Source organism: Nelumbo lutea, chromosome 1 (assembly GCF_056320005.1).
Source record: "Nelumbo lutea isolate HS-2025 chromosome 1, American lotus-T2T, whole genome shotgun sequence".
Classification (NCBI taxonomy): Eukaryota; Viridiplantae; Streptophyta; class Magnoliopsida; order Proteales; family Nelumbonaceae; genus Nelumbo; species Nelumbo lutea.
This window is the reverse complement of record NC_142684.1, coordinates 6,664,523-6,681,163: the sequence shown is the minus strand read 5'-3', so window position 1 is coordinate 6,681,163 and position 16,641 is coordinate 6,664,523. Positions and strand designations below refer to the sequence as shown.

Sequence of the window (16,641 nt, the reverse complement as noted above, 5' to 3'; positions counted from 1 at the left end):
TCTCCAATCCTCGCTAAAGTACATTTAGATTTTCTGAGAGCATTTAAATACTTGAAATTGGACTGAATAATACAAGAAGCAATTGGATGTAGTACAATTACATGAAGTTTGGATTCCAACCGATCTAATCCCGATACACAGAAGTTGGTAGCAAAATATTACATGAAAGTCTGATTACTAAAGCAGAAAACATTGACCTCATGATGCATGAAATCAGCTAATATGTCGGTGGCAATGCAAGAGCAAGGATTTTGGCCTTCTTCTTTGTTGTTTTATGATTTTTCTTTTTTCTACCTACATATCCTGCACTTTCCAACTTGGTTACTGTTGTTTGATGTTGAAAGACGATGAGAGGGGAATTCGAATGGAGGAGGTTGCCATTTTTCACTTTTTTGTCTTTTAGTGGCTGACTGGACTAGCCTTAACAGAGCAATTCCTTTAAATTCTTGTTAACTTGATAAAGTGACATGCTCATTTTTCATTCGTAGTTGCATGCTTCCCTTGAACCCGATGATCCACAGAATTCAACTCGCTTTTGACCAGACCAGAAAAATTGGGAGTCGGCCATCTGACCAGTTCCGTTTTACCCGAAAACCACTATTTGGCCAAAAACCATTGATTTGGTTAGTGAACCATTGACCCGATTGATTGAACCGTTCAACCTGGGAATGATTTTTGGCCATTTTTTGTTTTTATTTTTTTTATCAAAATGGGTTGTCCATTCAAACCAAACGATCATACCGTTCAACCCGGGAACCGGTCCTAGATTTTAAAAACCTTGGATATATCTCACTAAACATTATGGCAAATGCATCACCAAACTAAGTTGCACATGTATCTCACCAATGATTTTAAAGATGTATCGTCGGACTAGTTTTTGCCTGTGACAAGCATTGAAACAGAACATGTTACAATCCATATGTTATTGTGAAATATCCCACATGTTAGATAGTGTATCCCCTTAGTTTCAATCAGATTGGTGTACAAATATATTTATTGTAAATGAATAAAAGTACATTATTGTTTCATGTTGATATCAGTATGTTTATGTGAATTTACCCCTTAAACTGGATACTTATGAGATTCGTGTTAGTTTAGAATGTTCTAAGTCATTGGATAAACTTGGGGAGTTTATTTTGCCAAGGCTGACACTAATGTGTTGATAAAGAAGTTGGAGTAGCTTATCTCAACTATTAGGGTTAAACCCGAAGCACATGTAGTGTGTGTTTGGTTAAAACACTGAATCCGAACCATTTTCCAATTATTTTCTAGACCTTGGAGATTGATGGGCAAAACTGAAAAGTTACACATAACCTCTAGACTTGATTATAATACTACACTAGGTGTCAGATTAGGTTGTCTTTGATATGCCAATCAGTGAGATCCATTGAGGGTCAAAACCCGGGTATGTTGGGGTAGTCTAAGAATTCACTTAAGTGGGTGATCATAGTGATAGGATCAGCCCCTTTGTTGGACAAAGTGAATGATAGGGCTTACACTCTCTCTGATGGAAACCTAAAGTGTCAGCAATGAATTTTAACTGTGTTTAAAATATGGTTTTGCAAATTATATTTATATGGTATATATATTATGTTTTATGAAAAATGTTTGCAAAATGTTTTAATTCCCGAAATCCATCCGAGCAGGGAGTGTGACACTGCACCTTGCAACCAGAGGATAGGTCATTCCCTGTCGGGTTAAGTGTAAAAGACCATTACAGGGCTGATTACCTTATGGGTTTTATCTTACTTAAGTCTATTATCCTTGGGTTTTCGTAGGATGACTGAATTCAATGATCATTTAATTTAAATGTTGGGCCCATTTTGAAAATATGGTGATGTGCTCAAAGGTTCACTACATTTAGTAGTGAATCCAACCAGGCCTTTTCACAGAGGTTGGGCTGAAACCCATGTAGACTTATGTGAGGTCATTGTGGGGTCCCACGCCATACAAATAAGGCCTAAGTTGGCCATGCAACACCCTTGACTCGTGAGCCTTATAGTTGATGAGCTTAAAATCCATAATTAATATGATTAGTTAAGTTGTCATGTGACATGGGGCAAATATGGGTTTGGAAATGGGTATGGAGCACCTATCCTCTTAAGAGGACAAGGCTTATCTCTTAATAGAGTCCAGGTCCAGATTAGATTTGGATAATCTCCTAATTTGATTAGGAGAAGTGTTCCAAAAAGTGATAAAAGAAGAAGAGGGTGAATTCATCAAGAACACATCTCAATTCTTCTCTCTCTCTCTTCTTCTTTTGTCTTCTAAGAAACCCTAGCTCGACTATAGCTTTTAGGACTGATAGAGATCAGTTTTCCTCTGATTTTTGTAAGAAAAGTTCAGAGAAATTTCATGCTCATCTCCCCAGTTCGATCCAAACAATTGGATTGTAGTTTTGCTAAAAACTGCGTTGCTGAACCGACTTCAAGAGTACGCTGCGCCATTTTCAGTGAAAATTGGTTTTAGGACTGATTTGGGCGTGAACTTCCACCTTGGGATCTGCATTTGTAGTTTATGTATTAAGTATACATCTCCCCTTTTATTTGGTTTCAAATTTAGTCCAATTTAGTGCAAAATCGATTTAAAAAAATGTAGTTTTTTCGAACATAGGGAATTGGATTCTTAGAAGGATAATGAATTTTTTTTTTTTTTTAAATTTCGCTCAATTATCTAGCATGGTTCGACCATCCATATAATAGATCTTAATCCTTCACCACATCTATAGTATGAAATACTATTGCATGGTATATATGTGCTTGGATTCTCTCCCTCTAACAACTAGTTTTTAGAGATGAATACTCCTAAGATACGTATCAGAACAACAAAACAGTAGAATTAAATGGAACATCGACAATGGTGATAAGAGTGAGAGAATTTAATTGAGGACAGAACGTTATGAGATACTAGCAACAGGAGCGGGTTATTGGTGTGAGCTCCATGCTAGAAGAAGAAATCGGGGCATTTTTTTATGCCCAATTGCCCAACGTCTATTTTCCTTTTTGAGCAAATTAAATTTTTTAAACTAGGCTTATGGTTTAGCTAATTTATTAGCTCTATCGTTATTGTTTACTATTTTCTTAAACCTTTTAAGTTGCAATTGACTAATTACTCACTTACGATTCTATTACAATCCGTTCACAGGTGATTATTATATTTTGAGAAAATAACAATAATACCCTTTTTATAAAATTAAAGAAAAAATGACATTATTACTAAGTGACTATTATATTTTGAAAAAATAACAATAATACCCTTTTTATAAAATTAAAGATAAAATGACACTATTACCACGTGACTATTATATTTTGAAAAAATAACAATAATACCCTTTCTATGAAATTAAAGATAAAATGACACTATTACCACGTGATTATTATATTTTGAAAAAATAACAATAATACCCTTTCTATGAAATTAAAGAAAAAATGGCATTATCGTTTGAATAATGTTTTAAGCAAAGCCACCAAGAAATGTGGGTGGTTATGAAGATGCAACACCAGAGAGAGGTCGCTTGATGTTCAAAACGTGGGATTAGGAATCAACAGGAACATTTGAAAGGTGTTTGACGAATACAATGAAGATAAGCAGATTATGTACCTACCAGACCCTGGAACTAAGGTTCAAAATATTTATACATTCAATACACCGGTATGGGTGCATCAGACGAACCGATACAATGTTTTAGGCTTTTTTTTTGCAACCGGTTCAGGGGGGTGATTTAGGTCTCCTCTACCCCCTGAACCGGTCAGACCTCCGATACACCCACTGTAGGAGCATATCGGAGGGGTCCTGGAATGATAAGTATCGGCCAAACCCAGAGAAGTCTTGTTTCTTTTAAGCAGCCCCTCCCTCCCTTCCACTCTTGGCTTGTATCTTGTGGCGTTGACGAAGTTGCTACTCAACAAGTTGTGGCTTTTGTAACTACTACTACTCTGCTCAGGCTGGTGAAACCACATGAAGAATTAGCTTTAAGGACCTTTAATCTTGAACCGCAACGATTAAAATTCCGATTATCTTGACTAAATCCGGTCAACCCACTATCAGGACTAACTAAGAGTCATAAAGGTAAGATTTGGTCCTCAAATAACACGTTCGTTGGCCACACACATTTTCTGATTATGTGATTTCCGTGATAGAGTCTTTTCTTTTTTGTTTCGGTTTTGTTTTTTACATCAAGGGTCTAAGAATCTCCCTAAAACATGAAATCACTGGTGTAGTTGGGTAATGATTTTAGAGAATAATGTGACAGAATTTTATATGTCACTGTCTCGCACTCCCATAGGGGTCATTACTCTTTTTTAAGAATATATTAACAAATATTAATTAATTAATTAATTAATCTAAGTTCACTTGATTAAATCATAAATGTTTTAACAAAGGTAAACACGATTAAAATAACAAATTCGTTATGAAGTTAAATGAATTAAACTCCATTGTACTATTTTTCCAATGCATTTTATATTATTTTTGTACACATTAAATTATATATTTTTTCTTTAATTTTTCTTAGTTTAGGAAAAATGAAAAATAAAGAAAAAAGACCTGATAAGGCCAGGCTTGCCATGGTGCCTGATTCCTCAAATGAAATAAAATTTTCACAAATTTTCTAACTTATTGTATATTATTCATATTAATTTTCTGACAATATATGTTTTTTTTTTTTAATTTTTCTTAGCTTAGGAAAATTGGAAAAAAAAAAGACCCAACCTGGGCCCAACCTGACATGATCCGTTTCCTCAAGCCCAACCCGTTACGATTGGGGTCAGTTGCCTCAGCAGTTCATTGATCAAATCAATAATTTTTGGCAAAAGAAAAAAAAAAGAATTTAGAATGAAATGAATGACCTGTTCCCGATTTTTCCATCTGACCGTCCAGTCTGATCTGGTTTTCAAAAACACTGCTATTGACAATTATCAGAATATTTAGTAAGTTCTCATTGAATATGCTTATTATGTTTGTACCTATTAGATCTGGTCCCTATGAACACCGACTGGGGAGTCACAAAAAATTGTTCTGTTAGAGCGGTGTGAGAATGAAGACCATGGTGTTTTTAAAAACCGAACCAGTGTTTCAAGAAGTTGTTCAATCTAAAAGTTGAACAGTTTTAGCCTTGGGTTAAAGACAAAAGGGGATGGCTTTTCAAATAATTGACTCAAGATTGATTACTCTCTGGAATTTTCATCAAAATATAGCTTATATGCTGTTCATGTGGGACTCAACTCTGGAATTTTTACTAAATTCTAACCCACTAGTCCAATTATATAATACTAAAAGCCGATTTTTAAAAATAAAAATAAATTCAAAAACCAATTCAGGGTATAGAATATGTTTCTTTTAAAAAACCCGACAATTAAGGTTTAAAGTTTTGATATGTATCAAGCTAGACACATATTAGTATTTTGAGTGAATTTTACAATCCAGGGGCGGAGCCAAGTATATTAGTGAGGGTCATTGGCCCCCCAAATTCAAACTTGAGCTAATATGTAACGAATCACTCTCTAATGCTCCTCCAACTCCCAAGTTCTTTTGTTTCAGAAACTATTATTTTGATGATTCCGAAAAATGTATTGTTTTTTTGAAACAAAACAACCTGTTTTTACCTTTAAGCTGTGTTTGGTTGCAATGCAAATGAATTTATGCAGATACAAAATTATGGCAATGCAAATGATTTAAGTATAAATTCTGATCTTTTTTTTGTTAAAAATTTAAGCTTATCTTATTTGATTGCAATGCAAATGAAATAAATTAAGACATGAAGCAAAATAAAGTAGAACCCAAATAAAAAATAAATGAGAATTTGCTTTTTTTTTTTATTTTTTTTATTTTCATTCTCATGCATTTGTACTAGTACAAATAAAATTGCACTGCAACCAAACACAGCCTTAAAAACAAAAATAGAGTTCAAGAACATGTTTTTTTTTTTTTTTTTTGCTAATGTGACAATTTCAAAATCAAATGATAACAAAAACATTCATGTCCCCCCAATTTGATGATTGCTACTCTTGGTGAATTAATTGCAGATATTTCATTGTAGTCACATTTTATTTTCAAACCCTCTTATCTAAGATGTTTGTTCATAAATCTAGTTTTGCATTTAACCTTTCTTTAATTTTATCAATCAATACCATATCATCATCATCACGGAAAAATAAACCTCTTGAAAATATTCAATCGATTCATCCATGACTAACAAAATATTTTAACATGATAAACACAAAGGACCAACAAAGCCGGTGGAGATGAGAGTACTGAAGAACTACATACAGATAAGAATGATAGAAAGACTTATTTCCTAGTTAAAATTCTCACATTCTCTTCCACATTCTTATCTCTAACATTATGGCAACAAGGATTAAGACCCCAAGAACAACTCCATAACCAGCTTTCCATCCATCCCCTTCTTTCCCTAAATGGATCCCATAAAATACATTCACCATTGATAAGATTATCAAAACCCTTCCAACAGTATGATGGTACCAATTCCAATATCTTCGTAATTTCGAATCCTTTCTTGGTCGGAGCATAAAAGCAATCACCTATAAATGAAAGGCAATTGAAGAAAAGTAAAGGAACCAGTTATTAAATTTATAGTCTTGATTTGTTACAAGTTGAAGGGATTAAAAGGGCTTAAAGTATACAAAAGAAAACATGGATTATTTAACAATACATATAACATTAAACAGAATGGAATGGTGAAATAGGATTTATCTAGCAATCCATAAGTGGGTGTGTTAAGCTGCTGCAGAAATCAACATCAATACATCTAAAAAAGGAATCAAAATTCTGATCTGGTCCTTATTAGGGTAGGAAAAGGTAGGCCAGGATACACGTCAACTAAGGCTTTGTTTGGTTTGAAGTAAAAAGTAGAATATCTATATAAGATTTCCGTTCCTTTTCCTATTTTTTCCTTCAAACCAAACGTAGCCTAAATGCCAAGCCCAGCCAATTTGGGTCCTAATATAGGGATTTTCTAAATGCTTATGAATTTTGATAGAATAATGGACGGCTAGGATGAGATGGGAGCAGCAAGCAATGTACAAACCTGGAGGCAGCCAAGAGAAAGTATGAAGACCCCGAGAGCCTTGTGCCGTGATACAGCAGCTTTGATTTGATGATCCAACACAAATCCCAAGATCACACCAATCGATCCCATGATGAAACCAAGAGACTGGATGGTAGCATGGAAGTAGAACCATGCTGGGTCCCACTCCCTGAAGTAACGGGCGGACATGGCTCCAATGATCATAAAGATGCCCCATCCCAACATATTCAGAGTCCCATGGCCCCTTCTCAGTCTCGTGTACGGCCTCTTCACACTGCTTTGACCTGTAGATCAGACAACCCGGTATATGTGAGATTAGTCAGCAAAGTTAAAACTCGGGCTGCTTGATTTGGCTTGAGGGCTGGTCTAAACTCTGAACCCAACACTAAATTTAAAAGGGCCAAGTGCAATATAGTCATGCACATTCTAGCCCAAAGTTTGAATGAACCTAACCCAAAAAAGTGTAAAATGTTCATGGGCCAAGACCTGGCCCATGAACAGGTCTACAGCTGGGAGTGAAACTTGGGTGGACTTAGGTTGGGGTCTTGTCAAAATTTGAATGAGCCAAGCTGTTGGACCAAATTAACGTAAAATGTTCATGGACTGAGCTCGAAGATTGGCCCATGAGCAGGTTTACAACTAGGGGTGCAACTTGGGTATGCTTAGGCTGTGGTTTTGTTAGAATTTGAACGGATTCAGCTGAGGCCTAATGCAATGTAGAATCTTCAAATTGGGTACCCAGCATACAACCCCTAGATACAGCTTGGACATGCTGCTGGTTGCCAAAGCTGTAAAGAAATTGGATCAGAACTGAATAGGCTTATATCCAAATCTATGTCAAACATAGATTCAAATTTGATTGGTTTGCATATCTGGATATCTAGTTTAAATCCCAAATTCCACTTAATTTTAGAGAATTTCAATACTAAAAAAAATGATATTTTGTATATATTGGATTCAATCTAGTTGATAAACAGATATCTGACTTAGACAAATTGGATTAATTTGAATTGAAACCAGAATAAAAACCAATCCATTTGCAGCCCTATTTGCCAATAATCCTTTTATGAACTGTACAGTCTACACTTAGCCTATTATTTGGGTAACATGATCATGGATTCATGGCTGCGGTCAAAGTGTAATGCTAAAAGAGCTAAATGGGGTTACTGTTGCTCTCACCTGTTACAAAGTTCATAGAAGTAGAGACTCGGTCCTGGTGTTGGGTCAAGCGATAGTCTGATGATGGGAACCAGTTGCTTGGGCCGAGCGAGTAAAGAATCCTGGACTCTGGCTCAGAGGTGCTCAATTGAAAGGCCAGGTACAACCTAGATGACTGAGATATAATTACCATGGAGTTGTTCACAATTTGCAGGTTCCCTTGGTCGGGTAGGACTTGGTTCTCATTAGTCGCTCCTAGATAGTACTGCTTAATAGCAGGAGTCCCACCGGCAGGAGCCCATCCAACAATGGCGCTACTGCCGACCATCAGGCCATTGCTCGAGAACCCGATGCCGACGTACGACTGTATGTCCGGCGCCGATAGAACAAAGCTCCACAGCTCCGGTCCCGCCTGCAGATACTGCAATATAGAACAAATGTTACGTTCTTCTTGCATCTATTGATCGATCGATGTTATGGGATCGTAATCTCATGAGACAAGGACTGGTTACTTACTCTAAGGATGTAATCTTTTGCGTTCCAAACAGGATAGCAATGAAGAGAAGCAGTGTCAAAGGACACAATCCCATTGAGATTGAGATTAGAACTGCAAGAGTCTGATTGTGAGCTAGCAAAGGAAGAAAAGCAAATGAAGATGAACAATGTGGCCACCAGAGAATTCTTCACTCCCATCTCTTCTCTGTTCTTCCTCCCTCTCCTTTGGATGATGGGTTTGTTGGTGAAGTCAAAAGATTCTTTGTTATGGAGAGGAGCTGGTAGGAGTAGTTGGGATGTATTGTTTGTAGGACAAATGACACAAAAAAGACTGGTGCTAGATGTTAGCTTTGGATACAAGCTAAGAGTCTAAGACCATTTGATCAATATGCATCCAAAAAAGAGAAGATGTTGACAAGGAAAAAAAAAGCCATCTTCTACCTTCCTACCTTTCTGTTGAATTAAATTAAATTGTATATAAATTATATTGGAGTGGTTATTGCCACAACTAATTCTCTCCAACTCCATGATTTAAATAATTATAGTAAAAATATGTCTTTATCAAGATGATCCAATTTTCAATTTACTATCTCTTGCTGATGTGAATCTGATGAATCTCTTGGCTAATAAATGCTTAAAATGTGATTAATGGGAATTTACTTATGCATGGCTTACCAACCAAGCCACATCATTGAAAAAAGTCTCCAAGAAAAGAGAAAAACAAACGAAGTAATGAAAGGCTTAGGGATGTGTCAATGAGTTGGGTCCTGACCCTGACCTGAAACAATTCCAGTTCAAACCCAACCCGATCCATCCAATTTATAGTGTATATATCAATACTCAGATAAGCCTTCAGATACAAATAATTTAATACTGCAATGTCAACGGGTCAAGTTAAGCACGGGTTTGCCTTGACCCAAACCAAATCAAGAGCAGGGGTGATCATTTGGCCCAGTCTGCATATATTTCCATATATATTTTATACATAATTTATGCATATATTTATATATTATTTTATGTTATATTATATATATATATATATTATAATATTGTATGAAAAAATACCAGGCCTTCACAACTTGGCCTAGGTCTCAACTTATGTTTTAGACTCAAAATCTTAATTGGGTTGTGCCAGACCTAGGCCCCCAACATCCTAGTGGGGCTAATCAAGGTAATTTGGCTAATTTTCATGGATATATAAAATCCAAGCAATTTTATTGATAAAAGACAATGAAGGTGATACAGGCCCAGTTTGTTTCTTCTATTATAATCAAAAGCCAGCTATAGGCTTTTGGAACTGAATATCATAATTTCCAACAAGTTGAAGAAACACAATTTTTTATTTTTTCTAATGGGTACAATTATATGTGCATAAATATTGGTTTAGTAACATTGAGTACCAAAAACAAATTATTGGTTAACTCATATAAACATTATATATGAATGGCCTTAACTGTAGGTTCATGATTGAGAAGACATGAAAGCAATTGGGTTGGAATTCAAGTAATATATTCATTCCATTTCAAAGGCAAGTGAGGGTTTCATGTGGATTGTGGATCAAAATCCAGTTATTTACTTAACGTGTTTAATAAGCAAGTTCTTGAGAGGACCCTTGTGGTCTTAAATTCCCTTTCACTTTTCTGGGACCCTTGTGGTCTTAAATTCCCTTTCACTTTTAAATTCCCTTTCCCTTTTACTGTTCACGGGTTGGGTTGGGTCGGGTTGTTGAGGTTTTTCCAATCAACCCGATCTGATCGGGTTATCTGAGATGGAAATCGAAATCGATCCAGTATTAAGCAAAACTGAGTTGGTCAGTTTGGGTCGGTTTCGGCCCTAAGTTCATCCATGCCCCCCATGGCCACCTAGTTTTCTGAAAATACATTTAAAACTAAAATATGTATTTTAGAAAAAAAAAAAAAAAAATATATATATATATATATATATATATATATATATATATATATATATATATAAACAAAAATATACATACAAATATATTGGAATATATATTTTCAGATATTTCAGTTTTTAATTAAGTAGGAACTAAGTCGGTTCGATTTGAGTCAGTTTCAATTTTCCCACAAAAAAACCAAAATCGACCCGAACCATTGGTTTATGAATTTGTACAATCCGAAACCGATCGATACTGATGAAAACCCGACCGACTCAGATTGGGTCGGTCCGAATTGGTCGATTTGGTCGGGTTGGGCCTTCTTATGAACAGCCCTACTTCCATAGGAACTTGGGTCTGCTACTCACGGACACGCTACCCCATATACCCTTAACACTACAGCCGTGTGTATTGGAAAAATGTTTCCCAAATGCTTTTGAAGTGTCTTGTGGGTTGGTTTCTCCGTACTAGGTAGTGTATCTGGACTCCTTTCAAGGAGATAGGACCTGCCACTCACAGAGCGCACTTTACACCAACTTCACAGCATGTTTCAGCCCTTCATTGAAAATATTTTCCCATGAATAAAAATTTACAATTACATAGATATTCCAGACATACAAGTTACAACTGAAATGTGCTATGAAATCGGTGTGAGACGCATTCTGTGAGGAGCAGATCCGAACTCCTTCCAAAAGATATTGGATCTGCTACTCACAGCACACTTCACAACACATTTCAATTGTGCATTGAAAATATTTCCCCATGAACAAAACTTTACAATCACAGAGATATTCCATAGATACAATTGAAACATGCTAAGGCTGGTGTGAGGCACATTCTGTGAGGAGCAGATCGAACTCCTTCCAAAGATCTTATATCAGACATTATTTTTCTGTTAAATGGACATAGACTTAACAAGATTATCATAATACCCTTCTATTCATTTCTACAATTCAAGCCAAAATAACCCATGATCATTCACTTGATCTAGAGGTGAATGCCAAAGCTTAAATTTTTATATTGACATGTTGTGAAGAGTTCAGAATACTCTTAAACATCTCGCATAGTTATATGTTATTATTAGAAGATGTTCCCAATACATGATGGGATATGGCTTGTAGATCAGTGTGAGACAGATCCCTATTCTGTTGTGAAATGAATGAACAACATAAAACAGAATAAAGAAATGAAATAATGGTATTTTTGTCATATAAAAACTAGCCATTAGGTTGATTGGTTTGTTGGGATTAATCTTGTAATAAAATAAACATTAATGGTGCATGCCAACAATTTCTGTCATGTTCACTAACAGTGTCCTACCTAAAGGTACAGGTATCTTATAAGTTAAAAAATAAAAGTGTCTGCTAGTGGGGTGTTTGGACATATCAAAAGTCAAGGTACGTTAAGAGAGAATCTAAAAAAAGTGAAGGATAGTTTTATAGGAAAAAAGGGAAACCTAGCACACTGTGAATCAATGTTTTGGAACCTCATTGATCCGGACGGTCGAAACGGTCAGACTGTAGCTTGACAACCATTTAGGCATCTAGTTCTATTTTACTCCAAACCTGACTTTTGGCCAAAAACCATTAAATTATCGGTCAGACTGTAGCTTGAGAACCGTTTAGGCAATTAGTTCTATTTTACCCCAAACCTGACTTTTGGCCAAAAACCATTGAATTAATCAATGACCCACTGACCTAAACAGTCAAACCTCGACCCATTCAATAATTTTTAGTCATTTTTTATTTTATTTTATTTTGTTTTTTAGTTAATATGATCCATCCATTCAAACCAAATGATCGAACTATTAACCCAGAAACTGGTGATTAGAACGGTTCTAAGTCAGTTTTTAAAACCTTGCTGTGAATTTGGATAAATACCACCTGATTGGTTATCTTTTAATGATATCGGTTGATTGGCCGTGTCTTTCTAGTATCATAATCAAACCCAAAGAAAAAAAAAATGCAAAATAAAACAAAAGCAACCACACCAGCCAATTAGGAATATCTCCTTTGTCATTCATGGGAAATGTTCCCGACGTGGGGCTGTATTGTTAGGATGCTTGTTGGAAGCATTTGTTGGTAGCAGATTTAGGCTAAAATCTAAGGTGCAAACCCGTGTGAAGATGCGAATTTAAAAGAAAAAGAATCCCATATTTAGATACAAGAAAATTAATACAAAATGATAAAGGACACAATGAACTAGTATAAGTGGAAATGGCAATGAGGCTCCTCTCGTAATAATACAAAGAACAAAGAGAAAAAACAAAAGAATCACTCTCCTAGTAAAAATATTATTTTCTCATCCAAAACCTTACCTCTAAAACTATGATAGTAATAATCAAGATAACAAAAATGACTCCATATCCAAATTTCCATTCATTCCCAGCATCACTGATATCAATTCCATAGAAAATATTTGCTATTCCTAGCAAAATTGCACCCCTTCCAAAGTAGTGATGGAACCAGTTCCAATATCTTCTGACCTTCGATGCCTTGTTGGGTCGAGCTAGAAATGCTGAAACCTGCAAAATTCAGGAAGGACAGTGTCAAAGATGATCGATCATGAAATCAAATGTATGGGGCACAGACAATCAGATGCTACAATCTGCAAACGAAGCCATGGACTATGGATTTGGCCTTTTTCAAACCTGGCCCAGGATCTAAAAGGTTGGATCAAGGCTATATGGGCTCTGTCCACCATACCCATGAAGGTAGAAGTCAATGAAGGCAGCATATAATAACTAGCTTGCTTATGACATCGTATCTCTTAGAGGTTTTATAAATTATTATGGTAACTAGACGTCACGTGGTGCAGCCCTAATAACTAGCCACGTGGCAACTGAAGGCGGGATATTATACAAAATTAATATGACAGCATCTTATGACATCGTGTCTCTTAGAGGCTTTATAAATTATTATGGTGACTACACATTTCAAATCGTGGGTGCACCTTGCAAAGCCTGGTGCAGCCCTAATAACTAGCCACGTGGCAAATGAAAACTTCCTTATTTTCTTTATTTTCTTTTATTCTTCAGACTGAAATTTAAAGCAACAGGATTAGCTCTTAGTTATCACATGGTTGGTCTAAATGCTTGCAACCCAATTGATGGTCTGGATTTGCCAAATCATCTCCACATGGCTAGCTATTATAAATAGAGGTGTAATAGTCATGCAATGTAGAAGACCAGTCTTCAAGCAAAAGAAATGTCACCTAAATAAATTGTGCCAAGTGGGTGTAATAAATTATTAGAGTTTATTAAATATAAGATTACAACTCATGAGAACACCCACAGTTTTGACTAGGATGAGTTTCAATTTGATCCCTTTTTTTCGTAGTTGATCAGTCCAAATACAGAAACATTGAACTATTATCTTTATCTTTAAAACATTAGGAAAAAGTATGGAGAATCAACAAAATAAAAGAAAGGAAAACGAAAGAAATAAAGAAAGGTAAGAGCTTATCTTGTTGAATCCACCATAGAACAAGTCAAAAGGGGCAAAAAACAGGAAGTGTTCTTTATCAAATCTTGTGAAGTGAAGAAAAAAGAACATGAACAGTGAAAAAGGAATTGGAGATGAGAAACCAAATGGAAGTGCAGAAGTAGAATTTCTTTTCTAGGCAAAACTAAATGGGCAAACCAGTTTTAGGACCAATCATATTGACTTCAACATTTATAGCAAGAAAGAAGACAAAACAGAGACCAGTTCTGCAAGGTTTTAGATTCCCTTGTTTGGGTCCAAGGTACTCTCCCCCATGCAGAATCCAAAAGTTGAAGAACTATAACCCTGTTTTCTTATCTGCAAATTCAGCTTTTTATACAGAACCCAGAACCCAAATCACAGCTAGTTACCTGGCAGCAACCAAGCGCAAGGACAAGGATCCCAATGGCCTTATGGGTGTCGACATCGCTACTGATTTGATCTTCCAAGATAAACCCAGTGATTATTCCTGCTATTGCCAAGACAAATCCAGCCAACTGAATGGTAAGATGTGTGTAGAACCAAGTGGGATCATAGTGCTTGAAGTAGCGAGCTATTATGACTCCAATGACAATCAGAATTCCCCATGACAAGATATTTAGAACCCCATGAGCGGTCTTCAGAGTCGACCCTGTGCCCGCTGAACTGCTCTGGCCTGTCCACAACAAACCCAAAGCATAAAAACGGGGTTAACAGATTCAAACAGAAATGGAATTACATCAAACACCTGTGTATGACTGTTTTAGGTGGATTCTGATCCAACCCAACCACAGATCGATGCTCTACATTTCATTCCAGAGATTTCTCTCAGATTGCACTCACCCGTGGCAAAATTCAAAGATGTTGAGGTCTCTACCCGGTGCTCGGGCAAAAGATTGTCCGAAGACGGCAGTTTATTCCTTGGGCCGACAGCATAAATCAGCCTAGACTGAGGTTGGTCGGTTGTCAACTGGAAGACGAGGAACAAACGCGATGATTGGGATATAATGGACGTGTTTGAAATTTTCAGGCTTCCAGTCTTTGGCATGCAGGAGCCGGAATCCGTCCCCCCAAGATGGTACTGCAGGATGACACCGGCGCCACCGCCGGACGGAACCCACCCGGCAATGGCATCAGTTCCGACCATCCTCCCGTTGGACGAGAACCCAACGGAGACCCAGGAATTGGTGTCCGGCGTTGACAGAATGAAGTTCCATACTGATCCGCTCTGTTTGTACTGAAAAAATAATCCTCCTTTAAGTTACATAACAGTCCAGAGAAATCCAAGCATGAGAAACAAATGATTAACTGATGGGTAAAAAACTTACTCTAAGGATGAAATCCTGAGAAGTCCAAACAGGTTGACAAGATAGAGAAGTTGTGAGAAAGGGAATATTACTCTTAGCAAGAATGAGATTGGAGCTGCAAGAATCAGTTTGTGAATTTACAAAGGAAGAGAAAACAAGGATGGAGAAGAAGAAGACTGTGGAAACCAAAGAGGCCTCCATCTCTCTCATAATCTATCTATCTATGTATTCAGTTTGCTTCTCTCTCTCTCTCTCTCTCTCTCTCTCTCTGGTTTGGGAGTTGGGACTCTGGAAGATGTGTTCTTTGAGGCAGATCCAAAGAATGGTTTGTGACCTGTGAAGGTGAAGGACTATTTATTCATTTCATGGCTGAGTTATGACTTGTAAGTATTCATTTTTTCCTAAAATGATAAGAGATGGGTTGTTGTGATTATGGGCTGTAGGGTAGGGACCATAACAATGGTCCTGCAATGAAGAACAGAAGATTCCAATCCACTGTTCTATTAAGTCAAAAGTCAGTGTGATCAAAGGCTTTTCAAGTTTCAACCTTGAAACCTGTTAGGAAAGATCCATCAAGTTTGATAGGCCCTGATCCTGATGATCATCTCCAGTAAAATTTGTTATAGATGGGAATTTTTCTTGTGATCTTTTTAGGTTAAAAAAATGGGTAAATTGCTGTAGCAGCTCATGAAGTCTGGTTGTTGCTGAAACCTTCTCTAAATTTTAGTAATTGCAATTATTTCCCCTCAATTTTTTTTTTTTCGCTTTATGGGACTACACAACAGGGGGTAGACCCCAGTTTTATAGCAAGATGTGCAGTGTTAGATCAAGTTGATAGGGTGTTGGAACTTGTTTTATTGACAGATGATCCCAACTCCAGAATTACATTTGATAAAAATGTTTATTTTCAAATTTTCTCTTCATATGAAATATGATCCCAACCCTTCCAATCTCTTTTCTTAAATTGATTTATTTTTCAAGCTTAACCTTCATATCAATCACTCAAAAAGCTGTAACTTTAAATTTTCCTTTTTTTATAAAATTTATATTATTTTTTCTATATAAACTAGCCTCAATATTAAATGCATGGTATTTTAGATATTTTTGTGACTCTTGATAGAGGGTTCTACCAGAGTAGGTCTACTTGTAACTATATTAAAAAATTCAAGATAAGTAATTAAAACTATCAAACTTAAGGGAAGGTTTCATCCATTTACCAAAAAATAAGAACAAAACTTAAAACAGTGACTCAATTGGTACGTTTATCTGATTTCCTCCAACCAC

General features: G+C 36.3%; 2 protein-coding genes across 2 annotated transcripts; both read right to left on the bottom strand.

The window, feature by feature from the left end:
• Positions 1-6,148: 6,148 nt before the first annotated feature.
• Positions 6,149-9,079, bottom strand: LOC148873354 (cytochrome b561 and DOMON domain-containing protein At3g07570-like). The gene is made up of 4 exons (XM_088982966.1): positions 8,720-9,079; positions 8,225-8,624; positions 7,046-7,329; positions 6,149-6,539 (listed from the first exon to the last, which is right to left on the bottom strand). The coding sequence occupies exons 1-4, from the start codon at positions 8,894-8,896 to the stop codon at positions 6,309-6,311; spliced, it is 1,092 nt and encodes a 363-aa protein (XP_088839092.1). The 5' UTR covers positions 8,897-9,079; the 3' UTR covers positions 6,149-6,308.
• A 3,642-nt stretch (positions 9,080-12,721) lies between these two features.
• On the bottom strand, positions 12,722-15,760 carry LOC148873353 (cytochrome b561 and DOMON domain-containing protein At3g07570-like). Its single transcript, XM_088984418.1, has 4 exons — positions 15,379-15,760; positions 14,894-15,287; positions 14,443-14,726; positions 12,722-13,113 (listed from the first exon to the last, which is right to left on the bottom strand). The coding sequence occupies exons 1-4, from the start codon at positions 15,565-15,567 to the stop codon at positions 12,883-12,885; spliced, it is 1,098 nt and encodes a 365-aa protein (XP_088840544.1). The 5' UTR covers positions 15,568-15,760; the 3' UTR covers positions 12,722-12,882.
• Positions 15,761-16,641: the final 881 nt, after the last annotated feature.

What these genes read in the sequence shown, in the direction of transcription:
- LOC148873354 (XM_088982966.1), bottom strand. Translation starts at nt 8,896, where the DNA reads ATGGGAGTGAAGAATTCTCTGGTGGCCACATTGTTCATCTTCATTTGC. An exon ending in CAAAAGATTACATCCTTAGA is followed by an intron (nt 8,625 to 8,719) that starts GTAAGTAACCAG and finishes TCTATATTGCAG; the next exon opens with TATCTGCAGGCGGGACCGGA. An exon ending in TTTCTCTTGGCTGCCTCCAG is followed by an intron (nt 6,540 to 7,045) that starts GTTTGTACATTG and finishes TTTCATTTATAG; the next exon opens with GTGATTGCTTTTATGCTCCG.
- LOC148873353 (XM_088984418.1), bottom strand. Translation starts at nt 15,567, where the DNA reads ATGAGAGAGATGGAGGCCTCTTTGGTTTCCACAGTCTTCTTCTTCTCC. An exon ending in CTCAGGATTTCATCCTTAGA is followed by an intron (nt 15,288 to 15,378) that starts GTAAGTTTTTTA and finishes TTATTTTTTCAG; the next exon opens with TACAAACAGAGCGGATCAGT. An exon ending in ATCTTTGAATTTTGCCACGG is followed by an intron (nt 14,727 to 14,893) that starts GTGAGTGCAATC and finishes TGTTGTGGACAG; the next exon opens with GCCAGAGCAGTTCAGCGGGC.